Source organism: Saccoglossus kowalevskii, chromosome 21 (assembly GCF_978046115.1).
Source record: "Saccoglossus kowalevskii chromosome 21, keSacKowa6.1, whole genome shotgun sequence".
Lineage (NCBI taxonomy): Eukaryota > Metazoa > Hemichordata > Enteropneusta > Harrimaniidae > Saccoglossus > Saccoglossus kowalevskii.
In genome coordinates this window covers 31082755-31102826 of record NC_140661.1, presented here as the reverse complement: position 1 = coordinate 31102826, position 20072 = coordinate 31082755, and the positions used below count along the sequence as shown (strand labels likewise).

Genomic DNA, 20072 nt, shown 5'->3' with positions numbered 1-20072 from the left:
ACAAACTTTTTTTCCTCAATAGTTTATAGAAAGATTTATTGCATTTAAAATTAAATGATATTGAACCACAAAATGTATAAATATTATTGAACAGTTAAGGCTTTCATTTTACTGGAATTGAAATAACTTACATCATCTTGCACAACTACTTCCCTATCATCATTTTCAAATCTCTGATAAGTTCCCTGCAACCAATGAATAATTATCAATCAAGTGAATACAACAAAATGCAAATAAGCACAAACTAAAAAAAACATTAAATGTAGTGTCATAAAGTAATCATTAAAGTGAGAAACAAAAAAATAAAGGATGATGCAAAACTTGACATTTGCATCATGTTTATAGAATTATGTTTACCATCATCTTGCCATGAACTTCTTTTAAAATCACACCCCAAGATCGCAATACCAGTAATGATTACAACAGTATGCAAACTTAATGACATGTGGCAAGAAATATAATGCAATATTTCATCAGTAAGTAGCTTGAAAATGTTTGGTTAGTATGAATTTTAGCACCATAATGTCAATTTTGAGTATATCAGCGCCATACATGTATATGGATGTCATAAATGATGACCTGATGCATGAATTCATGTCTTTGATTGAATAACTGCTTGACACAGATTATTCTACTGATGATTTGTTTTATAGTTTTTTGAAATCTAGTAACGTGGATAACAGATTCAACAGATTTGCATACTGTACACAAAGTTGTAGTGGTGTCACTATCACTATGCTGTGTAATGTACATGAAGTTCTAGTAGTGTCACAAGTCACTGTGCTGTGTAATGTACATAAAGTTCTAGTAGTGTCACAAGTCACTGTGCTGTGTAATGTACATAAAGTTCTAGTAGTGTCACAAGTCACTGTGCTGTGTAATGTACATAAAGTTCTAGTAGTGCCACAAGTCACTGTGCTGTGTAATGTACACAAAGTTCTAGTGTCACAAGACACTGTGTTGTGTAATGTACACAAAGTTCTAATAGTGTCACAAGTCACAGTGCTGTGTAATGTACATAAAGTTCTAGTGTCACAAGTCACTGTGCTGTGTAATGTACACAAAGTTCTAGTGTCACAAGACAATGTGTTGTGTAATGTACACAAAGTTCTAGTAGTGTCACAAGTCACAGTGCTGTGTAATGTACACAAAGTTCTAGTAGTGTCACAAGTCACTGTGCTGTGTAATGTACACAAAGTTCTAGTAGTGTCACAAGTCACTGTGCTGTGTAATGTACATAAAGTTCTAGTGTCACAAGTCACTGTGCTGTGTAATGTACACAAAGTTTGAGTAGTGTCACAAGTCACTGTGCTGTGTAATGTACATAAAGTTCTAGTAGTGTCACAAGTCACTGTGCTGTGTAATGTACATAAAGTTCTAGTAGTGTCACAAGTCACTGTGTTGTGTAATGTACATAAAGTTCTAGTAGTGTCACAAGTCACTGTGCTGTGTAATGTACACAAAGTTCTAGTGTCACAAGTCACTGTGCTGTGTGATGTACATAAAGTTCTAGTGTCACAAGTCACTGTGCTGTGTAATGTACATAAAGTTCTAGTAGTGTCACAAGTCACTGTGCTGTGTAATGTACATAAAGTTCTAGTAGTGTCACAAGTCACTGTGCTGTATAATGTACATAAAGTTCTAGTAGTGTCACAAGTCACTGTGCTGTGTAATGTACATAAAGTTCTAGTAGTGTCACAAGTCACTGTGCTGTATAATGTACATAAAGTTCTAGTAGTGTCACAAGTCACTGTGTTGTGTAATGTACATAAAGTTCTAGTAGTGTCACAAGTCACTGTGTTGTGTAATGTACATAAAGTTCTAGTAGTGTCACAAGACACTGTGCTGTGTAATGTACACAAAGTTCTAGTAGTGTCACAAGTCACTGTGCTGTGTAATGTACACAAAGTTTGAGTAGTGTCACAAGTCACTGTGCTGTGTAATGTACATAAAGTTCTAGTAGTGTCACAAGTCACTGTGCTGTGTAATGTACATAAAGTTCTAGTAGTGTCACAAGTCACTGTGTTGTGTAATGTACATAAAGTTCTAGTAGTGTCACAAGTCACTGTGCTGTGTAATGTACACATAGTTCTAGTAGTGTCACAAGTCACTGTGTTGTGTAATGTACATAAAGTTCTAGTGTAACAAGACACTGTGCTATGTAATGTACATAAAGTTCTAGTAGTGTCACAAGTCACTGTGCTGTGTAATGTACACAAAGTTCTAGTAGTGTCACAAGTCACTGTGTTGTGTAATGTACACAAAGTTCTAGTAGTGTCACAAGTCACTGTGCTGTGTAATGTACACATAGTTCTAGTAGTGTCACAAGTCACTGTGCTGTGTAATGTACATAAAGTTCTAGTAGTGTCACAAGTCACTGTGCTGTGTAATGTATATAAAGTTCTAGTAGTGTCACAAGTCACTGTGCTGTGTAATGTACATAAAGTTCTAGTAGTGTCACAAGTCACTGTGCTGTGTAATGTACATAAAGTTGTAGTAGTGTCACAAGTCACTGTGCTGTGTAATGTACACAAAGTTCTAGTAGTGTCACAAGTCACTGTGCTGTGTAATGTACATAAAGTTCTAGTAGTGTCACAAGTCACTGTGTTGTGTAATGTACATAAAGTTCTAGTAGTGTCACAAGTCACTGTGCTGTGTAATGTACACATAGTTCTAGTAGTGTCACAAGTCACTGTGCTGTGTAATGTACATAAAGTTCTAGTGTCACAAGTCACTGTGCTGTGTAATGTACACAAAGTTTGAGTAGTGTCACAAGTCACAGTGCTGTGTAATGTACATAAAGTTCTAGTGTCACAAGTCACTGTGCTGTGTAATGTACACAAAGTTCTAGTAGTGTTACAAGTCACTGTGCTGTGTAATGTACATAAAGTTCTAGTAGTGTCACAAGTCACTGTGCTGTGTAATGTACATAAAGTTCTAGTAGTGTCACAAGTCACTGTGCTGTGTAATGTACATAAAGTTCTAGTGTCACAAGTCACTGTGCTGTGTAATGTACACAAAGTTCTAGTAGTGTCACAAGTCACTGTGTTGTGTAATGTACACAAAGTTCTAGTAGTGTCACAAGTCACTGTGCTGTGTAATGTACATAAAGTTCTAGTAGTGTCACAAGTCACTGTGCTGTGTAATGTACATAAAGTTCTAGTAGTGTCACAAGTCACTGTGCTGTGTGATGTACACAAAGTTCTAGTAGTGTCACAAGTCACTGTGCTGTGTAATGTACATAAAGTTCTAGTAGTGTCACAAGTCACTGTGCTGTGTAATGTACATAAAGTTCTAGTAGTGTCACAAGTCACTGTGCTGTGTAATGTACATAAAGTTCTAGTAGTGTCACAAGTCACTGTGCTGTGTAATGTACATAAAGTTCTAGTAGTGTCACAAGTCACTGTGCTGTGTAATGTACACAAAGTTCTAGTAGTGTCACAAGTCACTGTGCTGTGTAATGTACATAAAGTTCTAGTAGTGTCACAAGTCACTGTGCTGTGTGATGTACACAAAGTTCTAGTAGTGTCACAAGTCACTGTGCTGTGTAATGTACATAAAGTTCTAGTGTCACAAGTCACTGTGCTGTGCTGTGTAATGTACACAAAGTTCTAGTAGTGTCACAAGTCACTGTGCTGTGTAATGTACATAAAGTTCTAGTAGTGCCACAAGTCACTGTGCTGTGTAATGTACATAAAGTTCTAGTAGTGTCACAAGTCACTGTGTTGTGTAATGTACATAAAGTTCTAGTAGTGTCACAAGTCACTGTGCTGTGTAATGTACACATAGTTCTAGTAGTGTCACAAGTCACTGTGCTGTGTAATGTACATAAAGTTCTAGTGTCACAAGTCACTGTGCTGTGTAATGTACACAAAGTTTGAGTAGTGTCACAAGTCACAGTGCTGTGTAATGTACATAAAGTTCTAGTGTCACAAGTCACTGTGCTGTGTAATGTACACAAAGTTCTAGTAGTGTTACAAGTCACTGTGCTGTGTAATGTACATAAAGTTCTAGTAGTGTCACAAGTCACTGTGCTGTGTAATGTACATAAAGTTCTAGTAGTGTCACAAGTCACTGTGCTGTGTAATGTACATAAAGTTCTAGTGTCACAAGTCACTGTGCTGTGTAATGTACACAAAGTTCTAGTAGTGTCACAAGTCACTGTGTTGTGTAATGTACACAAAGTTCTAGTAGTGTCACAAGTCACTGTGCTGTGTAATGTACATAAAGTTCTAGTAGTGTCACAAGTCACTGTGCTGTGTAATGTACATAAAGTTCTAGTAGTGTCACAAGTCACTGTGCTGTGTGATGTACACAAAGTTCTAGTAGTGTCACAAGTCACTGTGCTGTGTAATGTACATAAAGTTCTAGTAGTGTCACAAGTCACTGTGCTGTGTAATGTACATAAAGTTCTAGTAGTGTCACAAGTCACTGTGCTGTGTAATGTACATAAAGTTCTAGTAGTGTCACAAGTCACTGTGCTGTGTAATGTACATAAAGTTCTAGTAGTGTCACAAGTCACTGTGCTGTGTAATGTACACAAAGTTCTAGTAGTGTCACAAGTCACTGTGCTGTGTAATGTACATAAAGTTCTAGTAGTGTCACAAGTCACTGTGCTGTGTGATGTACACAAAGTTCTAGTAGTGTCACAAGTCACTGTGCTGTGTAATGTACATAAAGTTCTAGTGTCACAAGTCACTGTGCTGTGCTGTGTAATGTACACAAAGTTCTAGTAGTGTCACAAGTCACTGTGCTGTGTAATGTACATAAAGTTCTAGTAGTGCCACAAGTCACTGTGCTGTGTAATGTACATAAAGTTCTAGTAGTGTCACAAGTCACTGTGCTGTGTGATGTACATAAAGTTCTAGTAGTGTCACAAGTCACTGTGCTGTGTAATGTACACAAAGTTCTAGTAGTGTCACAAGTCACTGTGCTGTGTAATGTACATAAAGTTCTAGTAGTGTCACAAGTCACTGTGCTGTGTGATGTACACAAAGTTCTAGTAGTGTCACAAGTCACTGTGCTGTGTGATGTACATAAAGTTCTAGTAGTGCCACAAGTCACTGTGCTGTGCTGTGTAATGTACACAAAGTTCTAGTAGTGTCACAAGTCACTGTGCTGTGTAATGTACATAAAGTTCTAGTAGTGTCACAAGTCACTGTGCTGTGTAATGTACACAAAGTTCTAGTAGTGTCACAAGTCACAGTGCTGTGTGATGTACATAAAGTTCTAGTAGTGTCACAAGTCACTGTGCTGTGTAATGTACATAAAGTTCTAGTAGTGTCACAAGTCACTGTGCTGTGTAATGTACACAAAGTTCTAGTAGTGTCACAAGTCACTGTGCTGTGTAATGTACACAAAGTTCTAGTAGTGTCACAAGTCACTGTGCTGTGTAATGTACATAAAGTTCTAGTAGTGTCACAAGTCACTGTGCTGTGTGATGTACACAAAGTTCTAGTAGTGTCACAAGTCACTGTGCTGTGTAATGTACATAAAGTTCTAGTAGTGTCACAAGTCACTGTGTTGTGTAATGTACATAAAGTTCTAGTAGTGTCACAAGTCACTGTGCTGTGTAATGTACACATAGTTCTAGTAGTGTCACAAGTCACTGTGCTGTGTAATGTACACATAGTTCTAGTAGTGTCACAAGTCACTGTGTTGTGTAATGTACATAAAGTTCTAGTGTAACAAGACACTGTGCTATGTAATGTACATAAAGTTCTAGTAGTGTCACAAGTCACTGTGCTGTGTAATGTACACAAAGTTCTAGTAGTGTCACAAGTCACTGTGTTGTGTAATGTACACAAAGTTCTAGTAGTGTCACAAGTCACTGTGCTGTGTAATGTACACATAGTTCTAGTAGTGTCACAAGTCACTGTGCTGTGTAATGTACATAAAGTTCTAGTAGTGTCACAAGTCACTGTGCTGTGTAATGTATATAAAGTTCTAGTAGTGTCACAAGTCACTGTGCTGTGTAATGTACATAAAGTTCTAGTAGTGTCACAAGTCACTGTGCTGTGTAATGTACATAAAGTTGTAGTAGTGTCACAAGTCACTGTGCTGTGTAATGTACACAAAGTTCTAGTAGTGTCACAAGTCACTGTGCTGTGTAATGTACATAAAGTTCTAGTAGTGTCACAAGTCACTGTGTTGTGTAATGTACATAAAGTTCTAGTAGTGTCACAAGTCACTGTGCTGTGTAATGTACACATAGTTCTAGTAGTGTCACAAGTCACTGTGCTGTGTAATGTACATAAAGTTCTAGTGTCACAAGTCACTGTGCTGTGTAATGTACATAAAGTTCTAGTGTCACAAGTCACTGTGCTGTGTAATGTACACAAAGTTTGAGTAGTGTCACAAGTCACAGTGCTGTGTAATGTACATAAAGTTCTAGTGTCACAAGTCACTGTGCTGTGTAATGTACACAAAGTTCTAGTAGTGTTACAAGTCACTGTGCTGTGTAATGTACATAAAGTTCTAGTAGTGTCACAAGTCACTGTGCTGTGTAATGTACATAAAGTTCTAGTAGTGTCACAAGTCACTGTGTTGTGTAATGTACATAAAGTTCTAGTAGTGTCACAAGACACTGTGCTGTGTAATGTACATAAAGTTCTAGTAGTGTCACAAGTCACTGTGCTGTGTAATGTACATAAAGTTCTAGTGTCACAAGTCACTGTGCTGTGTAATGTACATAAAGTTCTAGTAGTGTCACAAGTCACTGTGCTGTGTAATGTACATAAAGTTCTAGTGTCACAAGTCACTGTGCTGTGTAATGTACACAAAGTTCTAGTGTCACAAGACACTGTGTTGTGTAATGTACACAAAGTTCTAATAGTGTCACAAGTCACAGTGCTGTGTAATGTACATAAAGTTCTAGTGTCACAAGTCACTGTGCTGTGTAATGTACACAAAGTTCTAGTGTCACAAGACAATGTGTTGTGTAATGTACACAAAGTTCTAGTAGTGTCACAAGTCACAGTGCTGTGTAATGTACACAAAGTTCTAGTAGTGTCACAAGTCACTGTGCTGTGTAATGTACACAAAGTTCTAGTAGTGTCACAAGTCACTGTGCTGTGTAATGTACATAAAGTTCTAGTAGTGTCACAAGTCACTGTGCTGTGTAATGTACATAAAGTTCTAGTAGTGTCACAAGTCACTGTGTTGTGTAATGTACATAAAGTTCTAGTAGTGTCACAAGACACTGTGCTGTGTAATGTACATAAAGTTCTAGTAGTGTCACAAGTCACTGTGCTGTGTAATGTACATAAAGTTCTAGTGTCACAAGTCACTGTGCTGTGTAATGTACATAAAGTTCTAGTAGTGTCACAAGTCACTGTGCTGTGTAATGTACATAAAGTTCTAGTGTCACAAGTCACTGTGCTGTGTAATGTACACAAAGTTCTAGTGTCACAAGACACTGTGTTGTGTAATGTACACAAAGTTCTAATAGTGTCACAAGTCACAGTGCTGTGTAATGTACATAAAGTTCTAGTGTCACAAGTCACTGTGCTGTGTAATGTACACAAAGTTCTAGTGTCACAAGACAATGTGTTGTGTAATGTACACAAAGTTCTAGTAGTGTCACAAGTCACAGTGCTGTGTAATGTACACAAAGTTCTAGTAGTGTCACAAGTCACTGTGCTGTGTAATGTACACAAAGTTCTAGTAGTGTCACAAGTCACTGTGCTGTGTAATGTACATAAAGTTCTAGTGTCACAAGTCACTGTGCTGTGTAATGTACACAAAGTTTGAGTAGTGTCACAAGTCACTGTGCTGTGTAATGTACATAAAGTTCTAGTAGTGTCACAAGTCACTGTGCTGTGTAATGTACATAAAGTTCTAGTAGTGTCACAAGTCACTGTGTTGTGTAATGTACATAAAGTTCTAGTAGTGTCACAAGTCACTGTGCTGTGTAATGTACACAAAGTTCTAGTGTCACAAGTCACTGTGCTGTGTGATGTACATAAAGTTCTAGTGTCACAAGTCACTGTGCTGTGTAATGTACATAAAGTTCTAGTAGTGTCACAAGTCACTGTGCTGTGTAATGTACATAAAGTTCTAGTAGTGTCACAAGTCACTGTGCTGTATAATGTACATAAAGTTCTAGTAGTGTCAGAAGTCACTGTGCTGTGTAATGTACATAAAGTTCTAGTAGTGTCACAAGTCACTGTGCTGTATAATGTACATAAAGTTCTAGTAGTGTCACAAGTCACTGTGTTGTGTAATGTACATAAAGTTCTAGTAGTGTCACAAGTCACTGTGTTGTGTAATGTACATAAAGTTCTAGTAGTGTCACAAGACACTGTGCTGTGTAATGTACACAAAGTTCTAGTAGTGTCACAAGTCACTGTGCTGTGTAATGTACACAAAGTTTGAGTAGTGTCACAAGTCACTGTGCTGTGTAATGTACATAAAGTTCTAGTAGTGTCACAAGTCACTGTGCTGTGTAATGTACATAAAGTTCTAGTAGTGTCACAAGTCACTGTGTTGTGTAATGTACATAAAGTTCTAGTAGTGTCACAAGTCACTGTGCTGTGTAATGTACACATAGTTCTAGTAGTGTCACAAGTCACTGTGTTGTGTAATGTACATAAAGTTCTAGTGTAACAAGACACTGTGCTATGTAATGTACATAAAGTTCTAGTAGTGTCACAAGTCACTGTGCTGTGTAATGTACACAAAGTTCTAGTAGTGTCACAAGTCACTGTGTTGTGTAATGTACACAAAGTTCTAGTAGTGTCACAAGTCACTGTGCTGTGTAATGTACACATAGTTCTAGTAGTGTCACAAGTCACTGTGCTGTGTAATGTACATAAAGTTCTAGTAGTGTCACAAGTCACTGTGCTGTGTAATGTATATAAAGTTCTAGTAGTGTCACAAGTCACTGTGCTGTGTAATGTACATAAAGTTCTAGTAGTGTCACAAGTCACTGTGCTGTGTAATGTACATAAAGTTGTAGTAGTGTCACAAGTCACTGTGCTGTGTAATGTACACAAAGTTCTAGTAGTGTCACAAGTCACTGTGCTGTGTAATGTACATAAAGTTCTAGTAGTGTCACAAGTCACTGTGTTGTGTAATGTACATAAAGTTCTAGTAGTGTCACAAGTCACTGTGCTGTGTAATGTACACATAGTTCTAGTAGTGTCACAAGTCACTGTGCTGTGTAATGTACATAAAGTTCTAGTGTCACAAGTCACTGTGCTGTGTAATGTACACAAAGTTTGAGTAGTGTCACAAGTCACAGTGCTGTGTAATGTACATAAAGTTCTAGTGTCACAAGTCACTGTGCTGTGTAATGTACACAAAGTTCTAGTAGTGTTACAAGTCACTGTGCTGTGTAATGTACATAAAGTTCTAGTAGTGTCACAAGTCACTGTGCTGTGTAATGTACATAAAGTTCTAGTAGTGTCACAAGTCACTGTGCTGTGTAATGTACATAAAGTTCTAGTGTCACAAGTCACTGTGCTGTGTAATGTACACAAAGTTCTAGTAGTGTCACAAGTCACTGTGTTGTGTAATGTACACAAAGTTCTAGTAGTGTCACAAGTCACTGTGCTGTGTAATGTACATAAAGTTCTAGTAGTGTCACAAGTCACTGTGCTGTGTAATGTACATAAAGTTCTAGTAGTGTCACAAGTCACTGTGCTGTGTGATGTACACAAAGTTCTAGTAGTGTCACAAGTCACTGTGCTGTGTAATGTACATAAAGTTCTAGTAGTGTCACAAGTCACTGTGCTGTGTAATGTACATAAAGTTCTAGTAGTGTCACAAGTCACTGTGCTGTGTAATGTACATAAAGTTCTAGTAGTGTCACAAGTCACTGTGCTGTGTAATGTACATAAAGTTCTAGTAGTGTCACAAGTCACTGTGCTGTGTAATGTACACAAAGTTCTAGTAGTGTCACAAGTCACTGTGCTGTGTAATGTACATAAAGTTCTAGTAGTGTCACAAGTCACTGTGCTGTGTGATGTACACAAAGTTCTAGTAGTGTCACAAGTCACTGTGCTGTGTAATGTACATAAAGTTCTAGTGTCACAAGTCACTGTGCTGTGCTGTGTAATGTACACAAAGTTCTAGTAGTGTCACAAGTCACTGTGCTGTGTAATGTACATAAAGTTCTAGTAGTGCCACAAGTCACTGTGCTGTGTAATGTACATAAAGTTCTAGTAGTGTCACAAGTCACTGTGCTGTGTGATGTACATAAAGTTCTAGTAGTGTCACAAGTCACTGTGCTGTGTAATGTACACAAAGTTCTAGTAGTGTCACAAGTCACTGTGCTGTGTAATGTACATAAAGTTCTAGTAGTGTCACAAGTCACTGTGCTGTGTGATGTACACAAAGTTCTAGTAGTGTCACAAGTCACTGTGCTGTGTGATGTACATAAAGTTCTAGTAGTGCCACAAGTCACTGTGCTGTGCTGTGTAATGTACACAAAGTTCTAGTAGTGTCACAAGTCACTGTGCTGTGTAATGTACATAAAGTTCTAGTAGTGTCACAAGTCACTGTGCTGTGTAATGTACACAAAGTTCTAGTAGTGTCACAAGTCACAGTGCTGTGTGATGTACATAAAGTTCTAGTAGTGTCACAAGTCACTGTGCTGTGTAATGTACATAAAGTTCTAGTAGTGTCACAAGTCACTGTGCTGTGTAATGTACACAAAGTTCTAGTAGTGTCACAAGTCACTGTGCTGTGTAATGTACACAAAGTTCTAGTAGTGTCACAAGTCACTGTGCTGTGTAATGTACATAAAGTTCTAGTAGTGTCACAAGTCACTGTGCTGTGTGATGTACACAAAGTTCTAGTAGTGTCACAAGTCACTGTGCTGTGTAATGTACATAAAGTTCTAGTAGTGTCACAAGTCACTGTGTTGTGTAATGTACATAAAGTTCTAGTAGTGTCACAAGTCACTGTGCTGTGTAATGTACACATAGTTCTAGTAGTGTCACAAGTCACTGTGCTGTGTAATGTACACATAGTTCTAGTAGTGTCACAAGTCACTGTGTTGTGTAATGTACATAAAGTTCTAGTGTAACAAGACACTGTGCTATGTAATGTACATAAAGTTCTAGTAGTGTCACAAGTCACTGTGCTGTGTAATGTACACAAAGTTCTAGTAGTGTCACAAGTCACTGTGTTGTGTAATGTACACAAAGTTCTAGTAGTGTCACAAGTCACTGTGCTGTGTAATGTACACATAGTTCTAGTAGTGTCACAAGTCACTGTGCTGTGTAATGTACATAAAGTTCTAGTAGTGTCACAAGTCACTGTGCTGTGTAATGTATATAAAGTTCTAGTAGTGTCACAAGTCACTGTGCTGTGTAATGTACATAAAGTTCTAGTAGTGTCACAAGTCACTGTGCTGTGTAATGTACATAAAGTTGTAGTAGTGTCACAAGTCACTGTGCTGTGTAATGTACACAAAGTTCTAGTAGTGTCACAAGTCACTGTGCTGTGTAATGTACATAAAGTTCTAGTAGTGTCACAAGTCACTGTGTTGTGTAATGTACATAAAGTTCTAGTAGTGTCACAAGTCACTGTGCTGTGTAATGTACACATAGTTCTAGTAGTGTCACAAGTCACTGTGCTGTGTAATGTACATAAAGTTCTAGTGTCACAAGTCACTGTGCTGTGTAATGTACATAAAGTTCTAGTGTCACAAGTCACTGTGCTGTGTAATGTACACAAAGTTTGAGTAGTGTCACAAGTCACAGTGCTGTGTAATGTACATAAAGTTCTAGTGTCACAAGTCACTGTGCTGTGTAATGTACACAAAGTTCTAGTAGTGTTACAAGTCACTGTGCTGTGTAATGTACATAAAGTTCTAGTAGTGTCACAAGTCACTGTGCTGTGTAATGTACATAAAGTTCTAGTAGTGTCACAAGTCACTGTGTTGTGTAATGTACATAAAGTTCTAGTAGTGTCACAAGACACTGTGCTGTGTAATGTACATAAAGTTCTAGTAGTGTCACAAGTCACTGTGCTGTGTAATGTACATAAAGTTCTAGTGTCACAAGTCACTGTGCTGTGTAATGTACATAAAGTTCTAGTAGTGTCACAAGTCACTGTGCTGTGTAATGTACATAAAGTTCTAGTGTCACAAGTCACTGTGCTGTGTAATGTACACAAAGTTCTAGTAGTGTCACAAGTCACTGTGTTGTGTAATGTACACAAAGTTCTAGTAGTGTCACAAGTCACTGTGCTGTGTAATGTACATAAAGTTCTAGTAGTGTCACAAGTCACTGTGCTGTGTAATGTACATAAAGTTCTAGTAGTGTCACAAGTCACTGTGCTGTGTGATGTACACAAAGTTCTAGTAGTGTCACAAGTCACTGTGCTGTGTAATGTACATAAAGTTCTAGTAGTGTCACAAGTCACTGTGCTGTGTAATGTACACAAAGTTCTAGTAGTGTCACAAGTCACTGTGCTGTGTAATGTACACAAAGTTCTAGTAGTGTCACAAGTCACTGTGCTGTGTAATGTACATAAAGTTCTAGTAGTGTCACAAGTCACTGTGCTGTGTGATGTACACAAAGTTCTAGTAGTGTCACAAGTCACTGTGCTGTGTAATGTACATAAAGTTCTAGTGTCACAAGTCACTGTGCTGTGCTGTGTAATGTACACAAAGTTCTAGTAGTGTCACAAGTCACTGTGCTGTGTAATGTACATAAAGTTCTAGTAGTGCCACAAGTCACTGTGCTGTGTAATGTACATAAAGTTCTAGTAGTGTCACAAGTCACTGTGCTGTGTGATGTACATAAAGTTCTAGTAGTGTCACAAGTCACTGTGCTGTGTAATGTACACAAAGTTCTAGTAGTGTCACAAGTCACTGTGCTGTGTAATGTACATAAAGTTCTAGTAGTGTCACAAGTCACTGTGCTGTGTGATGTACACAAAGTTCTAGTAGTGTCACAAGTCACTGTGCTGTGTAATGTACATAAAGTTCTAGTAGTGCCACAAGTCACTGTGCTGTGCTGTGTAATGTACACAAAGTTCTAGTAGTGTCACAAGTCACTGTGCTGTGTAATGTACATAAAGTTCTAGTAGTGTCACAAGTCACTGTGCTGTGTAATGTACACAAAGTTCTAGTAGTGTCACAAGTCACTGTGCTGTGTAATGTACACAAAGTTCTAGTAGTGTCACAAGTCACTGTGCTGTGTAATGTACATAAAGTTCTAGTAGTGTCACAAGTCACTGTGCTGTGTGATGTACACAAAGTTCTAGTAGTGTCACAAGTCACTGTGCTGTGTAATGTACATAAAGTTCTAGTAGTGTCACAAGTCACTGTGCTGTATAATGTACATAAAGTTCTAGTAGTGTCACAAGTCACTGTGCTGTGTAATGTACATAAAGTTCTAGTAGTGTCACAAGTCACTGTGCTGTATAATGTACATAAAGTTCTAGTAGTGTCACAAGTCACTGTGTTGTGTAATGTACATAAAGTTCTAGTAGTGTCACAAGTCACTGTGTTGTGTAATGTACATAAAGTTCTAGTAGTGTCACAAGACACTGTGCTGTGTAATGTACACAAAGTTCTAGTAGTGTCACAAGTCACTGTGCTGTGTAATGTACACAAAGTTTGAGTAGTGTCACAAGTCACTGTGCTGTGTAATGTACATAAAGTTCTAGTAGTGTCACAAGTCACTGTGCTGTGTAATGTACATAAAGTTCTAGTAGTGTCACAAGTCACTGTGTTGTGTAATGTACATAAAGTTCTAGTAGTGTCACAAGTCACTGTGCTGTGTAATGTACACATAGTTCTAGTAGTGTCACAAGTCACTGTGTTGTGTAATGTACATAAAGTTCTAGTGTCACAAGACACTGTGCTATGTAATGTACATAAAGTTCTAGTAGTGTCACAAGTCACTGTGCTGTGTAATGTACACAAAGTTCTAGTAGTGTCACAAGTCACTGTGTTGTGTAATGTACACAAAGTTCTAGTAGTGTCACAAGTCACTGTGCTGTGTAATGTACACATAGTTCTAGTAGTGTCACAAGTCACAGTGCTGTGTAATGTACATAAAGTTCTAGTAGTGTCACAAGTCACTGTGCTGTGTAATGTATATAAAGTTCTAGTAGTGTCACAAGTCACTGTGCTGTGTAATGTACATAAAGTTCTAGTAGTGTCACAAGTCACTGTGCTGTGTAATGTACATAAAGTTGTAGTAGTGTCACAAGTCACTGTGCTGTGTAATGTACACAAAGTTCTAGTAGTGTCACAAGTCACTGTGCTGTGTAATGTACATAAAGTTCTAGTAGTGTCACAAGTCACTGTGCTGTGTAATGTACACATAGTTCTAGTAGTGTCACAAGTCACTGTGCTGTGTAATGTACATAAAGTTCTAGTGTCACAAGTCACTGTGCTGTGTAATGTACACAAAGTTTGAGTAGTGTCACAAGTCACAGTGCTGTGTAATGTACATAAAGTTCTAGTGTCACAAGTCACTGTGCTGTGTAATGTACACAAAGTTCTAGTAGTGTTACAAGTCACTGTGCTGTGTAATGTACACAAAGTTCTAGTAGTGTCACAAGTCACTGTGCTGTGTAATGTACATAAAGTTCTAGTAGTGTCACAAGTCACTGTGCTGTGTAATGTACATAAAGTTCTAGTAGTGTCACAAGTCACTGTGCTGTGTAATGTACACAAAGTTCTAGTAGTGTCACAAGTCACTGTGCTGTGTAATGTACACAAAGTTCTAGTAGTGTCACAAGTCACTGTGCTGTGTAATGTACATAAAGTTCTAGTAGTGTCACAAGTCACTGTGCTGTGTGATGTACACAAAGTTCTAGTAGTGTCACAAGTCACTGTGCTGTGTAATGTACATAAAGTTCTAGTGTCACAAGTCACTGTGCTGTGCTGTGTAATGTACACAAAGTTCTAGTAGTGTCACAAGTCACTGTGCTGTGTAATGTACATAAAGTTCTAGTAGTGCCACAAGTCACTGTGTTGTGTAATGTACATAAAGTTCTAGTAGTGTCACAAGTCACTGTGCTGTGTGATGTACATAAAGTTCTAGTAGTGTCACAAGTCACTGTGCTGTGTAATGTACACAAAGATCTAGTAGTGTCACAAGTCACTGTGCTGTGTAATGTACATAAAGTTCTAGTAGTGTCACAAGTCACTGTGCTGTGTGATGTACACAAAGTTCTAGTGTCACAAGTCACTGTGCTGTGTAACGTACATAAAGTTCTAGTAGTGTCACAAGTCACTGTGCTGTGCTGTGTAATGTACATAAAGTTCTAGTAGTGTCACAAGTCACTGTGCTGTGTAATGTACATAAAGTTCTAGTAGTGCCACAAGTCACTGTGCTGTGCTGTGTAATGTACACAAAGTTCTAGTAGTGTCACAAGTCACTGTGCTGTGTAATGTACATAAAGTTCTAGTAGTGCCACAAGTCACTGTGCTGTGCTGTGTAATGTACACAAAGTTCTAGTAGTGTCACAAGTCACTGTGCTGTGTAATGTACATAAAGTTCTAGTAGTGTCACAAGTCACTGTGCTGTGTAATGTACACAAAGTTCTAGTAGTGTCACAAGTCACTGTGCTGTGTAATGTACACAAAGTTCTAGTAGTGTCACAAGTCACTGTGCTGTGTAATGTACATAAAGTTCTAGTAGTGTCACAAGTCACTGTGCTGTGTGATGTACACAAAGTTCTAGTAGTGTCACAAGTCACTGTGCTGTGTAATGTACATAAAGTTCTAGTAGTGCCACAAGTCACTGTGCTGTGCTGTGTAATGTACACAAAGTTCTAGTAGTGTCACAAGTCACTGTGCTGTGTAATGTACATAAAGTTCTAGTAGTGCCACAAGTCACTGTGCTGTGTAATGTACACATAGTTCTAGTAGTGTCACAAGTCACTGTGCTGTGTGATGTACACAATGTTCTAGTAGTGTCACAAGTCACTGTGTTGTGTAATGTACACAAAGTTCTAGTAGTGTCACAAGTCACTGTGCTGTGTAATGTACACATAGTTCTAGTAGTGTCACAAGTCACTGTGCTGTGTAATGTACATAAAGTTCTAGTAGTGTCACAAGTCACTGTGCTGTGTAATGTACATAAAGTTGTAGTAGTGTCACAAGTCACTGTGCTGTGTAATGTACATAAAGTTGTAGTAGTGTCACAAGTCACTGTGCTGTGTAATGTACACAAAGTTCTAGTAGTGTCACAAGTCACTGTGCTGTGTAATGTACATAAAGTTCTAGTAGTGTCACAAGTCACTGTGTTGTGTAATGTACATAAAGTTCTAGTAGTGTCACAAGTCACTGTGCTGTGTAATGTACACATAGTTCTAGTAATGTCACAAGTCACTGTGCTGTGTAATGTACATAAAGTTCTAGTGTCACAAGTCACTGTGCTGTGTAATGTACACAAAGTTTGAGTAGTGTCACAAGTCACAGTGCTGTGTAATGTACATAAAGTTCTAGTGTCACAAGTCACTGTGCTGTGTAATGTACACAAAGTTCTAGTAGTGTTACAAGTCACTGTGCTGTGTAATGTACATAAAGTTCTAGTAGTGTCACAAGTCACTGTGCTGTGTAATGTACATAAAGTTCTAGTAGTGTCACAAGTCACTGTGCTGTGTAATGTACATAAAGTTCTAGTAGTGTCACAAGTCACTGTGCTGTGTAATGTACATAAAGTTCTAGTAGTGTCACAAGTCACTGTGCTGTGTAATGTACATAAAGTTCTAGTGTCACAAGTCACTGTGCTGTGTAATGTACACAAAGTTCTAGTAGTGTCACAAGTCACTGTGTTGTGTAATGTACACAAAGTTCTAGTAGTGTCACAAGTCACTGTGCTGTGTAATGTACATAAAGTTCTAGTAGTGTCACAAGTCACTGTGCTGTGTAATGTACATAAAGTTCTAGTAGTGTCACAAGTCACTGTGCTGTGTGATGTACACAAAGTTCTAGTAGTGTCACAAGTCACTGTGCTGTGTAATGTACATAAAGTTCTAGTAGTGTCACAAGTCACTGTGCTGTGTAATGTACACAAAGTTCTAGTAGTGTCACAAGTCACTGTGCTGTGTAATGTACATAAAGTTCTAGTAGTGCCACAAGTCACTGTGCTGTGTAATGTACATAAAGTTCTAGTAGTGTCACAAGTCACTGTGCTGTGTAATGTACATAAAGTTCTAGTAGTGTCACAAGTCACTGTGCTGTGTGATGTACACAAAGTTCTAGTAGTGTCACAAGTCACTGTGCTGTGTAATGTACATAAAGTTCTAGTGTCACAAGTCACTGTGCTGTGCTGTGTAATGTACACAAAGTTCTAGTAGTGTCACAAGTCACTGTGCTGTGTAATGTACATAAAGTTCTAGTAGTGCCACAAGTCACTGTGTTGTGTAATGTACATAAAGTTCTAGTAGTGTCACAAGTCACTGTGCTGTGTGATGTACATAAAGTTCTAGTAGTGTCACAAGTCACTGTGCTGTGTAATGTACACAAAGTTCTAGTAGTGTCACAAGTCACTGTGCTGTGTAATGTACATAAAGTTCTAGTAGTGTCACAAGTCACTGTGCTGTGTGATGTACACAAAGTTCTAGTAGTGTCACAAGTCACTGTGCTGTGTAATGTACATAAAGTTCTAGTAGTGCCACAAGTCACTGTGCTGTGCTGTGTAATGTACACAAAGTTCTAGTAGTGTCACAAGTCACTGTGCTGTGTAATGTACATAAAGTTCTAGTAGTGTCACAAGTCACTGTGCTGTGTAATGTACACAAAGTTCTAGTAGTGTCACAAGTCACTGTGCTGTGTAATGTACACAAAGTTCTAGTAGTGTCACAAGTCACTGTGCTGTGTAATGTACATAAAGTTCTAGTAGTGTCACAAGTCACTGTGCTGTGTGATGTACACAAAGTTCTAGTAGTGTCACAAGTCACTGTGCTGTGTAATGTACATAAAGTTCTAGTAGTGCCACAAGTCACTGTGCTGTGCTGTGTAATGTACACAAAGTTCTAGTAGTGTCACAAGTCACTGTGCTGTGTAATGTACATAAAGTTCTAGTGTCACAAGTCACTGTGCTGTGTAATGTACACAAAGTTCTAGTAGTGTCACAAGTCACTGTGCTGTGTAATGTACATAAAGTTCTAGTAGTGTCACAAGTCACTGTGCTGTGTAATGTACATAAAGTTCTAGTAGTGTCACAAGTCACTGTGCTGTGTAATGTACATAAAGTTCTAGTAGTGTCACAAGTCACTGTGCTGTGTGATGTACACAAAGTTCTAGTAGTGTCACAAGTCACTGTGCTGTGTAATGTACATAAAGTTCTAGTAGTGCCACAAGTCACTGTGCTGTGTAATGTACATAAAGTTCTAGTAGTGTCACAAGTCACTGTGCTGTGTGATGTACACAATGTTCTAGTAGTGTCACAAGTCACTGTGTTGTGTAATGTACACAAAGTTCTAGTAGTGTCACAAGTCACTGTGCTGTGTAATGTACACATAGTTCTAGTAGTGTCACAAGTCACTGTGCTGTGTAATGTACATAAAGTTCTAGTAGTGTCACAAGTCACTGTGCTGTGTAATGTATATAAAGTTCTAGTAGTGTCACAAGTCACTGTGCTGTGTAATGTACATAAAGTTGTAGTAGTGTCACAAGTCACTGTGCTGTGTAATGTACATAAAGTTGTAGTAGTGTCACAAGTCACTGTGCTGTGTAATGTACACAAAGTTCTAGTAGTGTCACAAGTCACTGTGCTGTGTAATGTACATAAAGTTCTAGTAGTGTCACAAGTCACTGTGTTGTGTAATGTACATACAGTTCTAGTAGTGTCACAAGTCACTGTGCTGTGTAATGTACACATAGTTCTAGTAGTGTCACAAGTCACTGTGCTGTGTAATGTACATAAAGTTCTAGTGTCACAAGTCACTGTGCTGTGTAATGTACACAAAGTTTGAGTAGTGTCACAAGTCACAGTGCTGTGTAATGTACACAAAGTTCTAGTAGTGTTACAAGTCACTGTGCTGTGTAATGTACATAAAGTTCTAGTAGTGTCACAAGTCACTGTGCTGTGTAATGTACATAAAGTTCTAGTAGTGTCACAAGTCACTGTGCTGTGTAATGTACATAAAGTTCTAGTGTCACAAGTCACTGTGCTGTGTAATGTACACAAAGTTCTAGTAGTGTTACAAGTCACTGTGCTGTGTAATGTACATAAAGTTCTAGTAGTGTCACAAGTCACTGTGCTGTGTAATGTACATAAAGTTCTAGTAGTGTCACAAGTCACTGTGCTGTGTAATGTACATAAAGTTCTAGTGTCACAAGTCACTGTGCTGTGTAATGTACACAAAGTTCTAGTAGTGTCACAAGTCACTGTGTTGTGTAATGTACACAAAGTTCTAGTAGTGTCACAAGTCACTGTGCTGTGTAATGTACATAAAGTTCTAGTAGTGTCACAAGTCACTGTGCTGTGTAATGTACACAAAGTTCTAGTAGTGTCACAAGTCACTGTGCTGTGTAATGTAAATAAAGTTCTAGTAGTGTCACAAGTCACTGTGCTGTGTGATGTACACAAAGTTCTAGTAGTGTCACAAGTCACTGTGCTGTGTAATGTACATAAAGTTCTAGTGTCACAAGTCACTGTGCTGTGCTGTGTAATGTACACAAAGTTCTAGTAGTGTCACAAGTCACTGTGCTGTGTAATGTACATAAAGTTCTAGTAGTGCCACAAGTCACTGTGCTGTGTAATGTACATAAAGTTCTAGTAGTGTCACAAGTCACTGTGCTGTGTGATGTACATAAAGTTCTAGTAGTGTCACAAGTCACTGTGCTGTGTAATGTACACAAAGTTCTAGTAGTGTCACAAGTCACTGTGCTGTGTAATGTACATAAAGTTCTAGTAGTGCCACAAGTCACTGTGCTGTGCTGTGTAATGTACACAAAGTTCTAGTAGTGTCACAAGTCACTGTGCTGTGTAATGTACATAAAGTTCTAGTAGTGTCACAAGTCACTGTGCTGTGTAATGTACACAAAGTTCTAGTAGTGTCACAAGTCACTGTGCTGTGTAATGTACACAAAGTTCTAGTAGTGTCACAAGTCACTGTGCTGTGTAATGTACATAAAGTTCTAGTAG

The 20072-nt window shown here is 38.3% G+C and overlaps 1 protein-coding gene across 1 annotated transcript in view; it reads right to left on the bottom strand.

Moving 5' to 3' along the window:
* Positions 1 to 20072, bottom strand: part of LOC100378362 (V-type proton ATPase 116 kDa subunit a 1-like) — a 137053-nt gene that overhangs the window by 3848 nt on the left and 113133 nt on the right. Inside the window, exon 18 of the mRNA XM_085494983.1 lies at positions 132 to 185. Within this exon, the coding sequence (XP_085351109.1) occupies positions 132 to 185 (54 nt within the window). The remainder of the gene's footprint in view (positions 1 to 131; positions 186 to 20072) is intronic.